We start from the raw sequence: 20,759 nt of genomic DNA on the forward strand, positions 1-20,759 counted from the left end.
TTAAAAGGGTGATTTGTGTGGGATATCTTTAAAAAAACACCAAAAAACAAAAAAGGAAGAATGGATAAAGGTGCCCAAATGGGGGAGGACATTCCTGGCATTTGGGGCCAGGTCATGAGAAGGGGCCAGCAATAAAGCATGAGAGGCCAGGTCAGTTCTATGTCATCTCCTGCAGCCCATGGGCCCCAGAGGGCCCTGACACCCTAGCCTCATTCTGGCTTGAGGGCAGAGGTAGAGACGACTTCTCTTTTTGACCAAACCCAGAGGCCACCAGAAAGACAGAGGGGGGAGGTATTTGGGGAGGTAAACTGAGGCAGCTTGTCTCCCTGACTCACGCTGGGAGCCATGGTGAAAGGGAAAGTCAGCCCAAGACAGAAATAGAGAAGAGGAAGTGAGGAGGGCACAAGGGCTCTGGAAACATCACTTTACCCATCTTACAGCTGGAACAGTAGGGCCAGCAAAGCTGAATCACCTGCTCTGTGCCAAACCACAGCAGGAAGACTCTGGACAAGTCACGAATCCGGTCTCGACTCCTCTGCTCCAGGATACGCCCACCCCCAGACTCAGAATAAACCCATATGACTCCAGCCCCATGGGCTGTGACCTCTATTTTCCCCTCACTTATTCCCCCAACCACACCTGCTTCAGGACCTTTGCTCTTGCTGTTCTCGCCTCTCTTCACCATCTTGGCCCTAGCACACCTCTTCCAGGAAGTCCTCCCTCACCCCCATTGACACACTTTAACTTGTCACTCTCCTAAGGTGTATTATAATTCTGTATGATTACCGTCCGCCTTCCCCACCCAACCCAGAGCCCCTCATGATGGCACCTGTGCAGAACAGGGCTTGGCAGGCAGTAGGTGCTCAACACTGACTTCCTGAATCAATGAATGAATGAAGCTGTGAAATGAGGTCTACCTTAATCTTGACTCCTAGAGCTGCTGAGAGGAGCTGAGGAATCAACACTCAGAGGAACCAGGGTAATGAGTACACAGCAGGCGCTCAATAAACACTGGGCCAGGGCTCTGCTAAAAAGGGTTGCCTGACCCATTAAGGTAGAGACAGCAACCAGTGCCCCGAACTCCTTTGTATTATACAGACGGGCAAGCAGAGGCCCAGAGAGGAACCTCCTGTGGGCCATTTCCGCAGCAGAAACAGAACTCCAATTGGCTTTAACCAAAAGGGAACCTGATGAAAAAAAAAAAGAAATCCCAGTGTGGTGGATTTTAGGCATGGCTGAATCCAGGGATTAAGGATCCATCTCTCTCTCTCTGTACTGCTGTCCCCCTTGCAGGCTTCTCTCCGAGGAAGGCTCAGCCTTTCCCCATGGAAGCAGGGTGTCCCTTTTCCCATTCACTTCAGCAAGAGTTCCAGGTAAGGCTCAATAAATATCTAACTCCTGCTTCTTGGATCCAGGGGGCTATGCCTAGGGGTAAGTGTTTAGCCAACTCTAGGGGCCACCAAACTGGGTCTTGTGATACTGGGTAGGCCCAAGACTGGGACTGCTGGCATGGGGTCATTTAGCTCCCTGGAGTCTCCATTGTGGGGGGTGGGGATGGAGGGTTCTGGAATTGAGGGGAGTCAGGTCACTCTGGTCTTTCTCATGAGGCTGATAACCTAGCATCCTCTCCTGTCTGTCCACTTGGCCCTGCGGCTGTCCAGGCCACCTTCTCAGGCTGGAGCCCAGCCCTAAGGAATGAGGAGGGGGACCCTCCAGGGATGGCATGCCTGGTGGAGGGCACAGCTTGTGCAAAAGCTGAGAGGTGGCAAATCCAAGGGCAGACACCCCACCCCCACCCCTGCTAAAGCAGCGGGGCCTGGACCTCTCGCCCACGGGCCTTACTGGCTGCCCGACGTCCCTCACCCGGAGGTTTTATCTCCTTTTGCCATGAAATTCAGTTGTTCTGAGTTTTAATCTCTGCTTCCCACCCCGTTTTTAAAAACCTGCCTGTTTTTCAAACTCCGTGGGAGGTGGGCTGGGGCGGAGAGGGCTAGGCCTGGGAGACACGCGGCGCTGCTACCACCTGGTGGCCATGGGGGAATCCGCGACAACGCATTTAAGGATTGGGGGGACAGGCGGGGAAGAAGCAGGAAGCAGGGGATTCAGGGTGTGTATAGGGGTGGGAGACATGGGTCCTGTGCCAGGATTTGGGTGTGAGAAGGAGGGAGGAACCCCAGGTCCCGGCCTGAGCCCATGGAGGACAGCCCACCGACTCCTGGGAGGGGGTGGGGGGGCGTGGCAGACACAGCCTCACTCTCCCTGGGGCCGTCCCTCCCCCTGCCCAGTCCTGACTTTGCAGAGGGATCATCCATCTGTGTCTTGCTCAGAATGGATGTTCTTGGAGGAGTCCAGAAAGGGAGACTGATAAATGCATGTGGAGTGAGTGAATGGATGAATTCTCAAGCTCCTATTTGGGGATTTTGAGCAGGAATTCAGGCTTCAGCCGGGGGAAAGACACCAAAGAGAAGGCTCATTTATTAAGGCTTAGACCCCCTAACAGCTCTGTGAGGAGTCAACATTATCATCACCCCCATCTTACAGGGGAGGAGACTGGGGCTGGGAAGGGGCAATCGTGTCCCTAGGAATGTTAGAGTCCTAGATCCTCTGAACCTGGAAACCTGCAGTGTCGGGGAGAGCTCCCAGACTCCCCATCCAGTGCTGCTGGGACAGAACGCCCAGCTCAGGGTCCCGGGATCAGCTTAGCCTCATTTGGGCCACGCTTCAGTCTATTCCACCCCACCAGGCCAATGACGGTGCCTGTCCCTGCCCAACCTGTCAGGCCCAGCCTGGTGTAGCAGCTTGTTTCATGGCAGTGTCTAAGGTTCCCTTCACAGGACGTGTTGCAACAGGTACTGGACAAAGTATGTGTGTGGGTGTGTGTGGGGGGGGAGGTGCAATGATGGCAGAGCCTGGGAGGCAGACATGGGGGTCTGGGTCGCTTGGCTGAAGTTTAACTCCCTCCTGTGCTGTGTGGCTTCAGGCGAGCCACTCACCCTCTCTGCACTTTGGTGGTGGTCACATCTGTAAAATAGGATATCCATGTACCTCAGACTTCATGTGAGTGTCTGCATGGAACAGGCTACGTATGCAATACCCATGTAATCACCAGCTGCCATCATTGCGATCATCAGTCTTTCTGTTCATAACATGAAGTCGATGTCCCCTTCTCTCCCTCAGGCCTCCAGGCCCACATCCTGAGGGCCACTGGACCTGGGGCTCTGCATTAGGCCTTTTAGGAGCAGTGGCAGTCCAGCTGCCTGGGCAGGGCTGCCCTCCAGACTGTCCTGCTCCCTAGGCCCCAGAGCCCCTGCCTCAGGGTATCCGTATCCTTGCACCTGTCTCCTGTCCTCCAAGGGCAGCTCTGTGTCTAGGTCTGGCTCAGGGACACCCGGAGGCAGCTCCATCTTGTCCTTGAGAGGCCCGGATGTGTCCAGGTCAGGTCCCTCGCCTTTGTCCCAGGGCATGGTCACCACCAGTGCTTCTTCCTCTTCCTCCTCCTCCAGGAAGTCTGCTGGGCTGGTCCACTGCCAAGCCTGGAGAGGGAGGATGGGGCCGAGGCTGTGGGCGGGGCCCTATTCCCCATCCATATAAGGATGGGGTGGACCAGGTCCCCACTGGCTAAATTCTCTAAAATCTTGAGACCAATTTGAGGATCCGTTGGAAGGACCCGTCCCGCATTTCTCTTTGGGAAATTGCCCCTGCTTGTCTCTAAGTTGATGTGGTCAGGCCTATGACCCTAGCCCAGCCAGTCAGATCACTCCAGGCCCCTGGTGTCTGCCACAGGCTCACGTGGGCATGTGATCCATGTTGGGCCAATCAGTGATGACCCTGAGAGTTTTGCTCCAGTCAATGGAGAAAATGGACATTCTCTTCCATGGGGGAAGGCCGAGTGACTGGGAGAGATGCCCGTAGGAAGGACAGCAACACAGAGAGATGGATTCCTAGTTCCTGCATCCAACCATGCCTAAAGCTCACCACCCTGGGATTTTTTTCCATCAGATTCCCATTGGGTTGAAGCCACTCTGAGTTCTGTTTCTGCTGCTAGGAAATGGCCCACAGGAGGTTCCTCTTTGGGCCTCTGCTTTCCTGTATGTAAAATAGGACAGAGTCCCTGCCTTAGTGGGTTGGGGGAGAATAAAACAAGCTAATTCATGACCGTTACTCAGCAGAGCCTTGGCCCAGAGTATGAACCCAATACACAGGACTTGGGATTAGGGGGAAAAACCTCTTACCTGCTTCCCCTGGCTTCCAGGAAACTCAACAGCAGTGCTGGCACGGGGTGTGGGCAGGGGTGGGCACATGTGCTGAAAGGCCCTGGGGAGTGAGGCAAGCCGGTCAGAGGAGCAGTGCTTCTGTCTGTTTTTTACTATTTCATTGTTCTGACTTATATTTTTCATCTTCATTAAGTTATAAAGGGAGTGAGGATATGGATTGGGGGAGGGGAGTGCAGGAATCTGACAGACGGGGGTCACATCTCAGCTCTGCCCCCACTGCTGGATACCCTGACCATCAGGGCCTCAGTTTCCTCATCTGTAAAATGGGCACAAATCCCTACTTGGTGTGAGCAGTTACTACTGTTACTATTATTATTGCTATTGTCAGGGGATCGTGTCAAGGAGAGGGTGCAAGTTACCTGTTCAGGCTGAGGTACACAAGGGCGCCCAGGAGGAGGATGCTCAGGAAGCTCCCCAGAGATATGAGGACAATGGACAAAATGGACAACTGGAAAACCTGGATTTCTTGGGGGCAGGAGAGCTTGGGTTAGGGGAAGGATACGTCCTGCCTCTAGTCAGGGAGGGAGCTGGGTAGGCTGGACCCTCCATCAACTCGCTGCTAAACCTAGCACACCATGGGCCCCACAATGCCTCAGTTTCCTCATCTGTGAAGTGGGAGACCAGGGGATCCACCTGCCCTGTGACTGCAGGATAAAGGCCTAGAACACACGAAGTGCTCAGAACTCTGAAGCTCCCCTGGACACAGGGTTGCCCACCCCACACCAAACCTGACTTATTGGTTCATTCTCTTGGGAACAGAATTCATTGCAAGGGCAACAGGCAGGGACCATGGCAGGAACAGGGATCGTTTCATCTCCAAATCTCTCACAGCCACACACCCTGACAATGGAACCCACCTCCTTATCTTTGTGTTGAGGAAAACGGACACTCATTCATTCATATGCATTCATTCACTTATTCAAAAAACAGTCCCCCTGCTCCCTCCTCTTCTCCAGGAGCCCCCAGTTGGGGGAGGCAGAGCCAGACACAGACACCTCCATGCACTCCCAAGGTGTCAGGTGTGGAGGAGGGGCAGTCACAGCTGCGGGGCACCCAGAAGGAAGCACAGAATGCTTCCTGGAGGAGGGAGCTTTTCGGCTCTGTTTTGAAGGATGAATAAGAGTTTGACAACAGGAGAACAAACATTCCAGGAGGAGGGGCCCTCATGATCAAGGCCACGGGAGTATGAGAGAAGGTTCAAGGGGGAAGCTATAGGAGACAAGGCTGATGGAGGCAGTAGGGGCAGATCAGGCTGGGACTTTCTCCAGAGGGCAACACATGGAGGGTGGGACTGCTCACAGATGCAGGTGGGATGAGGCAGTGCATGCTGAATACATACTCAAGCCCTGCCCCTGTCCCCCAACTCACCCATATGGAAGTGTCGGGGCTGGCTCCAGGCACCCTTCAGTGTTGCCGTGTCTGCTCGCACCTGCACGCTGTAGTTTGCACCAGCCCGTAAGCAACCTCGAAGGATGACCTGGGTCTCTGTGGCGTTCACGGACAGCTCTGCAGGGAAAAGGCAGCCATGGGTCCCTGGATCCCCTTCGCTCCTAGGAAGCCAGGCTCAGGTGGTGGGTTGTTCTGAGTCCCTCCCAGCTGGGATGTCACACCATGGGAATCAAGTTGCTGATACACCTGAGGGATTGCCATCTATGCGCCTGGCATATCATGAGCACTTGGCCAGTGCCCACGGGGAGTTCTCTGGGTGTCTAAAAGGGGCAGTCAAGACCCTTGAGTCCAACTCTCTTGTGTTATCGGGGGAAAACCAGGCCCAGAGAGGGGCAGTGAGGTGCCCAGGGTCACACAGCAAGGTGGAACTCAAGCCTAGACCCCTTCCTCCCCCACATACCAGACACCTGGTTGCTGTCTTTATTTTGGCAGCGGATGACATACTCCTTCAGGACGCCGGGGCAGGTGCTCAGCGGGGACGGCTTCCAGTCCACAGAGACAAAGTCCAGGCCACCTTTATTCACCGACACGTGCTGTGGGATCCCGGCCACCGAGGCTGCAGCCAGCACCATTGCCACAGTCAGCTCTAAAAGCACTGATTGAGCACTTCCAGCCCAGCACTGTCCAGGTAACCTTGGCCACAGAATCCCAGCTCCACCACTCAGGCCCTTTCACTTCCCTTCTTTGAACCTCAGTTTTCTTATCTATGAAATGGGGCAATGCCTCTCAGGGTATCGTACGAGTCAAGTGAGCTTACTCTACGTTTCCGGCTTCTGGCCAGGGCCCGACACACAGTAGGTGCCTCTAAATGCTTATTCCATCCTCCTGACCCCCAAGGCCACTGCTGAGTCCCCCGAGGATATACCGCCTGCAGGTTTGGGTCACTCACCATTGCCCCCAAAGTGGTAAGCAGACAAGAGGGTGGACCATGAGATGGGCTTCTCTGGGCGTGCAGAGGCGAAGATGATGATGTGGTAACATGTCGTCTGCTGCATTGCCCCAGACGCTTGGCTCCAGTGGTGGGTTACTGGAAGAATTAGCAAGGGCCAGGCCATTTAATAGTTCATGTTCCCACCTCTGCACCATTGCACTGGCTGTGCCATCTGCCAGGAACTCCCAGAGCACTCCTACTCATGCTTCAAAGTCCTTGCTACAATGTCCCCTCCTCCACGATCCCTTCCCTATGCCATCCCCAACCCATCCCTACCCTCTCCAACGCAGCCCTTATCCCACGGGGCAGGGGTATCTGTATCCAGCTCTCTCTCCCCAAGCTGGGAGCTCTTTGAGCGACAGGTTGAGGCTGAGGTTTCCCGGGTCCCCGGCCAGGCCCACGGCAAGAAGTGGGAGAATGAGAGCCTGCCTGGGCCGTATGGCACTTCCTCTTTTCCTCCAGAGACCTCATTAATTTGCCACCAGTATCTTGCTAGCTGCCACCTTCCCTGGCGAGGGTGAATGTTTAAGAAACACCCTGGAATGTGAGACTCATTACCCGCCTGGATATCACCTGCCCCGGGCTGAGTCCTGACACCACAGGTTCCCAGAGGGAGGCTTCAGCTTGCATGGGGGTGGAGGGTCTGAGTCTTGGGTTGTCACCACCTCTGTGTGATTCAAGCAAGTGGCAAGACCTCTCTGGGCCTCAAACACCATGTACAGTCCCTGTAGGTCTGAGCTGACCCAGAACTCTAATGGAGGACACAGAGTCAGATGGAAGGCAAGTGCCATCATGGTACCCAGTCCAGTAGGGTCCTGGTCTTTGGGCATAGTCAGGGTGCAGTTGGCAGCACTCCCGTCCTGGCCCTGGGGCTGCCACTCGATGCAGTACGTCAGACCCGAGGCCTGGGCTGGCCAACGCATAGTGGTCCCACTGGTCCTGACACTGATATTCAGAGCTCTTGGTTCTGGAAGGAGACAGAGAAGCACATCAGGACAGCTGCCTCAGTCTACCCACCGCAAGTCTCCCATAGACCCTCTCTACCTCCTCGCCCAGCTCTACCCCATAGGGCCTGGATTATTTCCCCACACTGAGGGCTGAAGAGTGGGGGACTGGGCACAGAGGGGACCAATGGGTGGTTTGAATGAGTTTACTCCTCCCCCAAACTGACCACAGCTTCCCTGCCAGTACGTCCCCGTCAATGCTCCCTGGACGGACACAATCCCTTGCTCCAGCAGATGCCTCGCCACTCTCGTCCGCCTCACCCATCAGTGGGTGGCACCTGACTGGAGCTTAGAAGGCAAGGATGTCCCGACTCAGTCCCCGGGGCACGTCTCCCCCATTCCCTAGAACAAGGGTTTCTGCAGCCACCTCAGAGAGTTAGGTGCTTCTTCCAATTCTGGAGACAATAACTACCATTTACTGAACACCAACTGTACGTGACAGGCCAGTGCCAAGCACTTTACAGACACCACTTGGCTAGGCAGTGGGACTATGATCACCCCAACAATACAGAAACTGAGGCTCAGAGAGAGAAAGCCACTAGCCCAATGTCATACAGTGAGGCCATGGCCCAAACCAAGCCAGAGGCTGGCAGACTCACTGCTGTGCCACCTTGGCAAGTGGCTTCACCTGTCTGAGCCTCGGTTGTCTCAGCTCTGAAATGGGCATCATCATAGCAGCCCTGCCCTTGCAGGATTGTTGGGTGTCCAGCAGGGCTGGGACCAGGTGAGATGAGCAAGGCACTCATCTCAGGCACAAAATTCAAGGAGGCGAGGAGAACTCAATCATCAAGAGAAACAATGCCTTAATGCAATTTTTAAAAAATCAAATTAATGCAAAAATATGTGATGAGCATTATTCATAATTGCAAAAATGTAGATCAGTGGATAAACAAATAAACAAAATGTGGCCCATCCTCACAATGGACTATTACTCAGTCATAAAAAGTACTGAGGCACTGACACACACTACAATATAGATGAACCTCGAAAACATGATGCTGAGTGAGAGAAGCCAGACACAAAAGGCCACATAGTGTGTGATCCCATTGATATGAAATGTCCAGAACAGGCAAATCCATAGAGACGGAAAGTAGATTCGTGGTTGCCAGGGGCCTGGGGGAGGGGGAACGGGAAGTGACTGCTCATGGGAATGAAGTTTCATTTGGGGGTGATAGAAACGTTCTGGAATTAGAGGTGGTGGTTGAACATTGTGAATTCACTAAATGCCATTGGATTGCACATATTAAAATGGTTAATTTTGCTAAGTGAATTTCACCTTGGAAAAAAATATATGTGTGTATACAGAGTCAAAAATGTGTACACGTTTTAAGAAAGGAAAAAACTATTAATATTGTGATACTCAATATATACCAATAATAAAGATAAATACAAGTCACGCTTGACTTCTGCAAGTACAAGAGGTGCTCAACGTGGTTACCGTCAGCGTCCAGACACTTCTGATTGCGGCAAACTACTGCTTGAGCAATGTTGACAAAAGTGTCCATCTGTATACATGTTTTTGGCACCCCCGGTACATACAAGATGTGCTCAAACACGGTGAATGTTTAAATTTAAAAAAAAATTATTACAGTAAAAGACACATTGCCATTAATGCCCTCTCAAAATATTCCCCCGGCTTGGAACACACTTATCCCACCGTTCTTGCCACTTTCTGAAGCAGTTCTGGAAATCCTCTTTCGTGAGTGTCTTTAGTTGCACTGTTGTGGCTGCCTCGATGTCCTGAATCGATTCAAAACGTTCACCTTTTCATGGCCATTTTGACTTTGGGGAAGAGCAAGAAGTCACACGGTGCCAGATCCGGTGAATAAGGTGGATGAGGACACACTGTAATGTTTTTATCTGACAGAAATTGCTGTACCAGAAGCCATCTGTGATCCGTTGTGATCAAAACATATGGTGAATGCTGCTGCCGAGTGCCAGCCACTGGAAAGGCAGGGATCTTCAATACAGGAAGCGGCGCATCAAAACTTAGCAACAGTGTGTGACAAGTTTCAACTTGTTTGCTGCTGTCGGTTGGGTTTCAGCTACGGTTGAGAGAAGTTGTGTTTTAAAGTGTGCCATAAATCATCCTCCATCATGACAACGTTCTGTGTCACATATCGCTTCTGGTGTATGGCAATTTCTGTTAAATAAAAACATTGCAGTGTGTCCTCATCCACCTTATTCACCAGACCTGGTACCATACAACTTCTGGCTCTTCCCCAAAGTCAAAATGATTCAGGACATCAAGGCAGCCAAGACACTGCAACTAAAGACACGAAAGAGGACTTCCAGAACTGCTTCGGAAAGTGGCAAGAATGATGGGATAAGTGTGTTCAAAGCGAGGGAGAGTATTTTGAAGGGGATTAATGGCAATGTGTCGTTTAATGTAATAAATATTTTTATTTTAAACATTCACCATAGTTTTGATCACACCTCGTATGTATATACATAATTATAAATCTTTTATATTTTATATGTAAATACATGTATATATTTAATATATGTGTATATGTGTATATATATATATATATATTGAACAAAATATCAAGATTTTAAATGAAGATAGGATCAACTCTGTACTTGCGTGATCCTGCCTCACTCGCCACATCCTTTTCCTGGCCCATGTCCCAATAAAACTTTATTTATAAAACAGGCAGTTGGCTTTGGTTGCAGTTTGCAGTGAGAATTTTTAAAAATATTGCATTAAAATATTATGTATCCTGATTACTGACTTTTGATACACCCCTAAATTAGACACCCCCTTAAATTTTTGTGCCTCGCCCACTTCCCCCTAGTCTAGCTGAGGCTCAGAGTAGGTGCTCGCCTCCGAGGGGACCTCCCATAGCCCTCCCCAACCGGAGGAGGCACCTGTGTGTGTGTCGGCAGGAATATGCAATGACTGGTTGGGGCCTGGGCCGAAGCGATTACAGGAGAAGACAGTCAGGTTGTAGGCAGCACCCGAGAGGTGAAGCGTTTTTCTGAAGCGCATGGTCTTTGTGGCCTGGGCCTTACAGGGGCAGGACAGCATGTGCAGGTGGAGGTGGTAGGTCACCTCTGCGCCAGACTTGGGCCCACGGCAGCCTTCTGGAAGCTGGAGCTGGGGCCGCTGTCATGAATGGGAGAGATGGTTTATGGGGACCTGAACATGCTCATTGTCCCCGTGGGCTGACATCAGGGCACAGCCCATGAACTCAGACTCATCCACAGGCCACAGCCAATGACATGCACCAAAGATTTTTCAAATAATAAACCCCAGTGCTGGCAAGTGTGTGCTCCAGTGCGTGTTGGGGTTTTTTTAGGGCGGGGCAGGGGGTTGGCGTAATTTTACCACAATGTAAAGAAAAATCTGAAAACAACTCTTGGAATTATTTCCGAGCAGATAGGCACGTGGGCAGGAGGAGGCCCCCGCTGGCAGGGCTAGGGACAAATGCTGACAGTCACCCCACCCTCTCCCTCCACCTGGGCCACATCTCTACTCCAGAGCTGCCCAGGCTCCAGCTTCCTGTGTCCTTTGGGAAAATATCTTCATGACACAGTCACTTTCACCTGTCAACTCCTTGTGCAGTTTTAAAAGAATAAAACCCACCAAACGAATTGGAAAAAGGAACATTGAGAAATGTTTTCTTTTTAGATTATGGATTCACCCCAATTTACAAAGTGAAACTTTCTCACTGCCACCTGTCACTAATTTTCACTAATTTCTCCCGCTGCCTTACTTTGAACCCTTGTCACCTTGTTTCTAACACTTGTTGCCTTAGTTCTACTGAGAGCCAGGAAAAAAGTTTTCCATCTTTGGATCCAGTGACTTCAAATTTTTTCTAATAAAAGGAATTCAAATGACAGGAAACTTTGGAAGTGAAGGAGCTTCCCTGTAGACTTATTGTGATGGCCCACTGGGGACCTGGCTGGGTCAGTTATGGTGAAGCCAGCGGGTGAACGACATCATGGTTTTATCCCTGACTCAAGCAACAAATTTTCCCTCTGTGCCTCAGTTTCCTTCTCTGTAAAATGGGTTTAATTAGACTGTACTAATGGGTTGTTTCGGAGACTTCAAAGAAATCATCTCCCATCCAGACCAACACAAATGACCCGTTCCTAGCCTTCCAGCATTCACCAGAGCCCCCCGCCCTACAATCTGTTCCCCTGATGGTAGCCAGCGGGAGCCTGTGAACACCCGAGTCCAGCCATGTCCCTCCTCTGTACACACACCCTCCATGGTTCCCCATCCCCTGTAGAGTTAAACCCACGGCCCTCCCTGTCCCTGCACCTACACGTCTTGTCTCCCTCCATCTCCCGCTCACACACCGCGGCTCCAGCCTCTGGTCTCTTCCCCCCGTTCCCAGGCCACCGCACAGCCTTGCCAGATAGGTCCATTACCTGCACCTGCAGGGTCACTCGCCTCGTCCCATTTGAGGCAAGCGGCTCCACCGAGAACCTCACCTCGGGCTGTGGGGGGGTTCCTGCCATGAGACAGCAAGACAGTGACATTAGAGGGGATGGAGGTGCCCTTCCTCACAACCTCCTTCAGACCTTGGGTGGGGCATGGGGACCTTTTCTTCCCTCCCATGAGACACAGGATTCCATGGGTTCTTAAATACTTTTCCAAATCTGAAAACATAGATATGTTCCACAACATGAATATACTTAATGCGATGGAACTGTACACTGAAGAATGGGTCACATGGTGCGTTTTAAGTTATGCGTTTTTGACCACAATGTAAAGAAAAATCTGAAAACAACTCTTGGAGTTATTTCCGAGCAGATAGGCACGTGGGCAGGAGGAGGCCCCAGCTGGCAGGGCTGGGGACAAATGCTGACAGTCACCCTACCCCTCCCTCCACCTGGGCCGCATCTCCACTCCAGAGCTGCCCAGGCCCCAGCTTCCTGTGTCATTCGGGAAAATATCTTCATGACACAGTCACTTTCACCTGTCAACTCCTTGTGCAGCTTTAAAAGAATAAAACCCACCAAACAAATTGGAAAATGGAAGATTGAGAAATGTTTTCTTTTTAGATAATGGATTCACCCCAATTTACAAAGTGAAACTTTCTCACCGCCACCTGTCACTAATTTTCACTAATTTCTCCCGCTGCCTTATTTTGAACACCTGTCACCCTGTTTCTAACGCTTGTTGCCTTCGTTCTAATACCCTCTGTCCCCATTCCCGTAGCTCTGGGCACTCTCACCAGGGGGGACACACACAGGGCGGCTCCAGCTGCTCCAGGGACTTGCTGGGGCGCCTGGCCTGGGCCGCTGCCGTCTCCGTAGCTGGAATTCCTGGGCTGTGTCTATCTCCAGGGGGCAGAGGCATGACTCTGGGGGAAAAACAGGTCAAACGCCAGGCCAAGGGGCTGTCCTATACTTGGGAATGCATAGGGCATGGCACTGGTCACTTAGCTGTTGTGCACTTATTGAGTGCTAACTGTATGCATGCGCGTACTAAGAGCCAACTGTGTGTGGGCCCTGAGGACATGGCAAGAATAGGCCAGGGCATGTCCTCTTGGGGCCTCAAGGATCACCCTCTTCTTCCCCTTTCCCAGGTTTGAGTCACAGCAAGGCCGTCTTTTGGAATGTGACTTTGGCCTATGGCCTCTCACCCCCCAAGCCTTGATTTCCTCACCTGTGAAGTGGGAATAATCCATTACTGAACTACAAGGTGGGACAACGGCCACACAAAGAATTTAGCACTGGCCTGGCACACAGTAGGTGCTCAGTTAATGCGAACTTGCTGCAGCTGTTGCCCTTACCACTATTATTCTCACCGAAGTCAGCATCATCCTGATGTTCGCAGTCGCCCTAGGATGAGACCATATTTATATATTGTTTTACATTTTGGTGTTGAAAAAAATCTTGGCTCTTGAAATGTTAAGCAATTATTTTACTAAGTGTAACGTGGAATCCTGGACTGGATCCAAGAGCAAAAAGAGGACCTTCTGGGGAAGGCGGGGGGCATCCAATAACCTCTGGAGTTTGGTTCATAGTGATGTATCCTGTTCATCTCAGTTGGGGATATAAGATGTTATTAATACTGAGAGGGAAGCCGGGGGGACGGTTCTATGGGAGCTCTTTGTATTTCTCTGTAACTCTTCTGAAAATCTAGGATTATTCCAAAATTAAACATTTATTTAAAAGAATTATTTTCGTAGGCAACATTTATTTTATAATTTCCTAAAAACTTATTTTAGGAGGCAAAACCTGTTTGTAGTGTTGGGGATCAGGAGAGCCCAGACCCAGCCTGCTCCACGCTCCCCGTGTGACCCTGAGACGTCCCCGACATCCTGAGCCTCAGTTTCCTCATCTATAAAGGGGGCTGAGAGAGTCTGTGCTTAAGGGACTGGAAATAAAAGATACAGAGAGGTCCCATGTGATGGGCCACTGATTACTCTGAACCCATTCACCTGATGGGAAACTGAGACTCAGGGAGGGACCCAACATTTGGAGCAATGGAGGGGCTGGAGCTAAGGCAATCCCTGCCCTTGTGACGCTGCCAGTCTGAGGGAGGAGAAGATTGGCCGCAATTCAGAGGCTGGGGGTTTCTCCCTCAAACCGGGGACTCCTTAGGGACTGGGGCAAGGCTGAGGTTTCTTGCAGGTGTAGGCTTATCTGTCTGGGGCAGTGGGGAAACAGAGCAGGGAAAAGACAGTAGCTGAAGAATGAATAAAGGTCCAAAGGAGACATACAGATGGCCAGCAGGTACATGAGAAGATGCTCGACATCACCAATCATTAGGGAAATGCAAATCAAAACCACAGTGAGGTACCAGCTCACACCTGTTTGAATGGGTATCATCAAAGAGGCAAGCGATGATAAATGCAGGCGAGGATGTGGAGAAAAGGGAACGCTCGCACACTGTTGGTGGGATTGTAAATTTATGCAGCCACTATGGAAAACAGCATGGAGGTTCCTCAGAAAATTAAAAATAGAACTACCTTATGACCCAGTGACTCCACTCCTGGGAATTTATCTGAAGGAAGCAAAAACACTAACTCGAAAAGACATATGTATCTCTATGTTCATTGCAACATTATTTACAATAACTAAGACATGGAAACAACCAAGGTGTCCATAGATGGATGAATGGATAAAGAACATGTAATATATGTACATACAATGAAATATTATTCAGCCATAAGAAGAAGGAAATCTTGCTATTTGTAGCATCACGGATGAACCTTGAGGGCATTATGCTGAGATAAGTCAAACCGACAAAGACAAATACTATATGATCTCACTTATATGTGGAATCTAAAAAAACAAAACAAACAAACAAAAACTCATAGATACAGAGAACAGATTCATTGTTGCCAGAGGCGGAGAGTTGGGGGTGGGGGATATGCAAAATGGGTGAGGGTGGTTAAAAGATACAAACTTCCAGTTATAAATAAATAAGTCATGGGGATGTAACGCAAATGGTCACTATAGTTAATAATACTGTGTTGCTATTGAAAGTTGCTACCAGAGTAGACCTTAAAAGTTTTCATCACAAGAAAAAAAATCTGTAACTATGTCTGGTGTTGGAAGTTAACTAGACTTATTGTGGTGATCATTTTGCAATATGTACAAATATTGAATCATCATGTCATACACCTGGAACTAATGTCATATGTCAATTGCATCTGAATTTAAAAAAAAGAAGGGAGGGAGGAAGGAATGGGTGAAAGGGCAGCTTCCTGGAGTAGGTGGCCCTTGAGCTGGATCCTGAGGATGGGCTGTATTCACATGTGCTCAGGTGGAGAAGGGGGCAAGCAGGTAGAGAAAACTTCATGTGCAAAGGCAAGGAGGCTGGAAATCTAGGGCGTGGGTACGACGGCCATTCCAGGAGGGTGCCAGAGGACACATGAGGCAAGTGAGGGCCCCTAGGGCTGGCTTTGGCGGGAGAGGTCTGTGCCCACTCCTGACCTGGGGAATAAACTCACCAATTTCCACGGGCTGCCAGGTGTCCGGTGCCGGAACTGCAGCTCAGCGCCAAACTGGCGGGCTGGGGTCTCCCACTCCATGAGCAGCTGCCCTGCTGACATTGACACCTTGATGTCTCCTGATGGAGGAGGGTCGTATTTAACTGGAAACAAAGAGGGGGGTTGGAAGGGGAAGCCGGCATGCGTGTGAGTTTTTGGTCCTGAAAATCCCATAACATCTGCCCAGACCCCTCCCAGCCAGGGTAGGCAACTGAGTCCCCCAAACATGAATCAGGGACACCCTTGCAGGTCCCACGTAAGCCTGGGATTCTATGGGTCAAAGAGTCAAAATTTAGACACAGGATCCTGTTAGTGAAGCGATCTTTAAAATATTAATACGCATCACTGGCAAGGTTGTGGTGAGACAGGCACTTTTGTCAATTGCTGACAAGAGGGTAATTCATGGATTCTATTTTTCTAAAGGACTAGTAGGGAAATCTTACTCATTTTTTAGCCTCACTTCAAGCAACCTGATCTAAGGAGAGGTATCTATCATTCTTTCTGCATCTTGGCGTTCCATGCCTGATTCTACCTCAGGGCCTTTGTACTTGCTGTGAAACACACTTCCCAGCCTGGAACACACTTCCCCACCTTTCTTCCTGCCGTATTCATTTTTATCTTTCAGGACTCAGCTTGCGCTGGAGGCCTCCCTTGACCTCCCAGCAGTGTCTCATCATGTATAGTGATCACATCTCGTCCATCAGCCCCACTTGAATTTGGGTTCCATGAAGGCAGAGGCAGGGCTGGGATTAGGGTGAGGTGTGTGCGGCAAGGTTGTACAAACACAGGGTCAGATCCTATCTTTATTTAAAATGTTGATACGTTGTTCATCATGGATATTTTTGCATTAATTTTGAATTTTAAAAATATTGCCTTACAATGTTGCTTATGTTGACAACTGAGGGGTTTTTTGGCACCACCTTAAAATTTTGTACCCAAGGTGGTGCCTCGCTCACTTCACTCTAGTCCCACCCAGCCTTAGGCTGTGACCTCTGTTGACCTTGCCGCTGGCCCCTATGGCTCAGCATGGTACACGGGTAGTGGCTCAACGACTACATACTAAATGCATGTTGTTGACTCATAAAAACAGAGTTTAAAGACCCAACAGGGTCCTGGCACCATTGCAGTGTCAGGGACAAACCAGAAGCAACCTGAGTGTCCAGCAGTAGGAGATAGGTAAGGAGACCATGAAAGACTCTGCCAAGTCACACAACGGTGTCTGATGTGTGAATAGCTGGAATTTTCAAGCACTTTGCCCAGGGCTAAGAATCCCCCCAGATCTAGGCTTGGGGACCAGAGACAGCTCTGCGTGAGGAAAAGGGAGAGTGGAGGAGAAGGAGAACAGGGTGCTGACCGGAGTGGTAGAGATTCAGGGTAATCTCAGGCGACTTCTCCGTCCGGTTGGTGACCCAAGATTCCACCCAGAGTGTGACAGTGTGGAGCACAGATATACCATCCTGGTCGGAGAACTGCAGCTTGGTGGCTGAGCCTACAGCGAAGTAGCAGCAGCGCCCAGGCCTGAGGCTGAGGGAAGAAGTGGTGCTGAATCTGAGGTCCTAGTGGACCCCATAACGTCTCAGCAGCCACAGCAGACAGTGTGCAACACATCCCTGCATCCTTCTTTGCCGCTTTGACTCCCCTCCCCAGCCTGGGGGTTTGGGGGGATCAACCTAGGACTGAGCAGCTTGGGAGACCCCAAGTCTTCCAACATGAGCTGTCACAGAGGGAAGGAAGAAATGAATGGATGGATGAATGGATGAATGAATAAGGGAGAGGGTGAGGACGAAGGAAGGACTAGAGGGACCCTGACGGCTGCCCAACCGGGATGTCCACCCATGTTGAATCTCCCACAACACAGACTTCCGCCCTCCCTGCTCACTTGAGAAACCGAGGCCAAGGAAGAGGCAAAGACCAGCCCTAGGCTGTAAAGTCAGGAGTATGGGGTCAGGAGCAACAGCAGCACAGTGGGTGAATGTTTGGGGTCTGGGAAGGGGTCCTCACCAGCACCTCAGGAAGTGGCTGACCCCGGCTGCAGGGCCGTCATACTCCCAGGAGCATTCAAAATCGGCATCAAATATCCGGTAGCAGCTCAGGTCTCTGGGGCCCGAGGCTGAGCCTGGAGGCGATCCTGGAGGTTTGAGAACAGATCAGAATAGGGGAGGAGGCTCCGTGTTGACACATCCTTGGCATGAATCTTCGTGACACTGATGTCATCTGGTGTCACTGCTGCATGAATGGCTCCCAGGACCCTGCTGTGCCCTTCCCACCTGTCTCTGGCCATCTCCCCTGTTCCCCCTGCTGCAGCCACACCAGCCTCCTCATGGGTCCTCAAACACATCAGACTTACTCCTACCTCAGGGCCTTTGCTCTGCCCTTCCCCCAGATCTTGACATTCTAGTTTCTTCTTCAGCGTCACCTCCCCCACCAGCAGCCAACCGGAAGCAGCCCCCTCCCTCTCCATCCTCCACCCTGCTCTGTGCATATCATTACAGGCAGTGTATGCATTTATTTATCTGTTGTCCACTTCCCGCACGCAGCTGTGACCCCAGGAGGACAGTTGAGCTTACAGCTGATTCCTTCATGGCTAGGACTGAGTGTGCACATAGTAGGTGCTCAGTAAATAGTTCTTGAACAAAAGAATGGAAGATGTGCCTGCTCAGTGGCAGACCCTTAGTAGAGCATTACAGGCCTAAAGGTTCCCGCAGGTCTGCCTGGGGCGGGGGATTCAAACTTCAAAATATTTAACAGCTACTTAGCCCCATGTGTTGACTAATCTGAACAGCTACAGCCACCATTCCTGTGACCCTGCTAGGGAGAAGGCCAGGCTCAGAGAGGGTGACCACTCCAGGACATAGGAGCTTGGGTGGGCGCTCCCAAGACCCCAGGTGGGCCCAAATCTTTGGCTGGGCAGGAGGAAACTGAGGGAGGAACCGCTAGGAACTCATCAATCAGAGCCCAGCACAACCCCCCCCCACACACACACACAGTGCGGAGCTGCCCCAACCTGAATCTGCATCCAGATACGGTGGGTCCTGAAAGCAGCATCTACTGGTACCACAGGCCTCGGCTGTAAAGATAATGAAGAGATAATGACAGTCCCACCTTTCACTGCTTGGGGAATGGGGCTCAGACTGGGGATTGGAGAAGTGACCATCCACCTGCCCACCCACTTTCCCACCGATGCACCCACCTACTCATCCATCCATCCATCCATCCATCCACCCACATCAACCTCTGGGGCTGCTCCTTCACAGCAATCCAGGGTCTACTGAACCCTTCTCTGTCACTGGTCTCCAGCCCTGCCTGACACCCAAAGGCCCTGAAACCTTGTTAATCCCCAGTTTACAGAGAGGGAAACTGAGGCACAGAGAGGCAAAAGTTTACACAGCAGCAACAGCAGAGCTGGGGTGAGAGTCCGAACCCATCCATCCACAGGAAGCTGGGCCCCTTCCACCCAATTCTACAAGATGGAGGGAGAATATATATATATATATATATATATATATATATAATACTATGTTAGATATATCTATCATATACATATGTGCTCATTATCCCTTCCTTAACAATTTCTCATTGAACTCTGGGAGGTGGGAAAGATTCAAAGATCCAGCTCATTCCATATGAGACAAAATCAAGACCAGAAGGGAGATGTCCAAATCTGACCCCAGAAGCCATGATCACTGATTATCCATTTGACAGAGAGAGAAAGACAGGCACAGAGACACAAAACCAACTCAGGAACTGGGTCTGGGGCCCTCCACACACATGCCCCCCAGAAAAAAAAGCCATAGTGCCAGGATGGGGGACTCACCGCCCTGCTCAGGGAGCAGGAGGAGGAGGAGAGGGACCAGCCTGGCCACCGGCTGCCCCATTGGGTCCACGCAGAGGCCGTGGCCCCAGACGAACTTCTGAGCTGCCAGTGAGGCCCCAAGTGCCCTGTCCATGCCCCAGAACACGTTGAAGCTGAGCAAGAAAGAAGACCAAAGAGATTTAAAAAAAAAAAAAAAAATGTTAGGTTTCATGGCCCCTCCTGGGCAAGTCAAAGTGAAAGAGAAACCCAGGAAGTCAGCTCGGTGGTAGTCATCTACCTCATCTCAGCCACAAATGCACCCACGGGACAAGTCAGACCAAGGCCCCAGGTCTGAGGTTCTGCTCTGCTGGCCCCAGACCCAAGCTGGACACCGGGAACCATCCCCTTGGGTGGCCTGGGGCTTTGCGCTCTTGGCTGAGTCTCTAGCCCTCTGAGACTCAGGAGCTCCTTGGATCCTCCCAACAAACTGTTATGAGGTGCTTGCTGTATGCTAAGCCCCACAAAATTCCCACCTCCCCATTTCCCAAACTCCAGCCTCAGGACACCCTGGGTCCTGGCTCCTAAAGAGTCTCCTGGCTTCCTTTAGACTCAAATTAGTCTTATCTCTGTTTCTCAGCCTCTGGGGGTCTCAATGTCTCCCCCTCTCTCCCCACCATCAACAAAGGCCCAAAATGTCCATGGAGAAGATGCATGTTACAATGTGGATGAACCTCAAAACCATGATGCTGAGTGAGAGAAGCCAGATACAAAACACCACATGGTGCAATGTCCGGAACAGGCAAATCCATAGAGACAGAAAGCAGATTAGTGGTTGTCAGGGGCTAGGGAGGGGGATGGGGAGTGACTGCTCATGAGGATGGGGGTGTCCTTTTGGGTGATGAAATGTTCTGGAACTAGACAGAAGTGCTGATTGCACAACATAGTGAATGTGCTAAATACCACTGAATTGTACATTTTTCAATGGTTCATTTCATGTTATGTGAGTTTCACCTAAAAAAAATGTTCCTGGGACTGAGGAGCAGGGTGAAGGTCTCTGCTGGGAGAGAGCATGTGGGGAAACTGAGGCCCAGGTGGGTGGGCAGGAGACCCCTCCTCTGAACAGATGCAGGCTCCCAATCTGGAGGGGGTAGCTGGGCCACTCAGGGTCAGGCGTTCAGCAGGCCATGAGGTCAGAGCCACGGGAACAAAGAGGTAGTGTTCCAAGCCTGGCACAGTGGGGACGGGGACCCTGTGACCCCACACAGAGTAGCCTTCACCAGCAGCACAGCAGGGCCCAGGCCAGGTCAGGGGGTGGACTAGGTTTCAGGTCTGCTGTGTGAGGCCTTGGGA

At 51.1% G+C, this 20,759-nt stretch overlaps 1 protein-coding gene and 1 long non-coding RNA gene across 2 annotated transcripts; one reads left to right on the plus strand and one right to left on the minus strand.

Annotated features, from left to right (window-relative positions):
• The first annotated feature begins 1,230 nt into the window (after positions 1-1,230).
• Positions 1,231-13,383, plus strand: LOC117037502 (uncharacterized). Its single transcript, XR_004425533.1, has 3 exons — positions 1,231-1,373; positions 6,156-6,351; positions 13,202-13,383. It is a non-coding gene; the product is annotated as an uncharacterized LOC117037502 (long non-coding RNA).
• Positions 2,475-20,150, minus strand: IL12RB1 (interleukin 12 receptor subunit beta 1). The gene is made up of 17 exons (XM_033133526.1): positions 20,084-20,150; positions 19,431-19,582; positions 18,621-18,683; positions 17,618-17,744; positions 16,971-17,140; positions 15,578-15,720; positions 13,424-13,457; positions 12,848-12,976; positions 12,039-12,121; positions 10,530-10,767; positions 7,454-7,621; positions 6,613-6,750; positions 6,124-6,279; positions 5,643-5,780; positions 4,634-4,739; positions 4,233-4,314; positions 2,475-3,533 (listed from the first exon to the last, which is right to left on the minus strand). Exons 2-17 carry the CDS (start codon positions 19,561-19,563, stop codon positions 3,174-3,176), a joined length of 2,268 nt encoding a protein of 755 aa, XP_032989417.1. The 5' UTR covers positions 19,564-19,582; positions 20,084-20,150; the 3' UTR covers positions 2,475-3,173.
• Between the last annotated feature and the right edge of the window lie 609 nt (positions 20,151-20,759).

Source organism: Rhinolophus ferrumequinum, chromosome 18 (assembly GCF_004115265.2).
Source record: "Rhinolophus ferrumequinum isolate MPI-CBG mRhiFer1 chromosome 18, mRhiFer1_v1.p, whole genome shotgun sequence".
NCBI lineage: Eukaryota > Metazoa > Chordata > Mammalia > Chiroptera > Rhinolophidae > Rhinolophus > Rhinolophus ferrumequinum.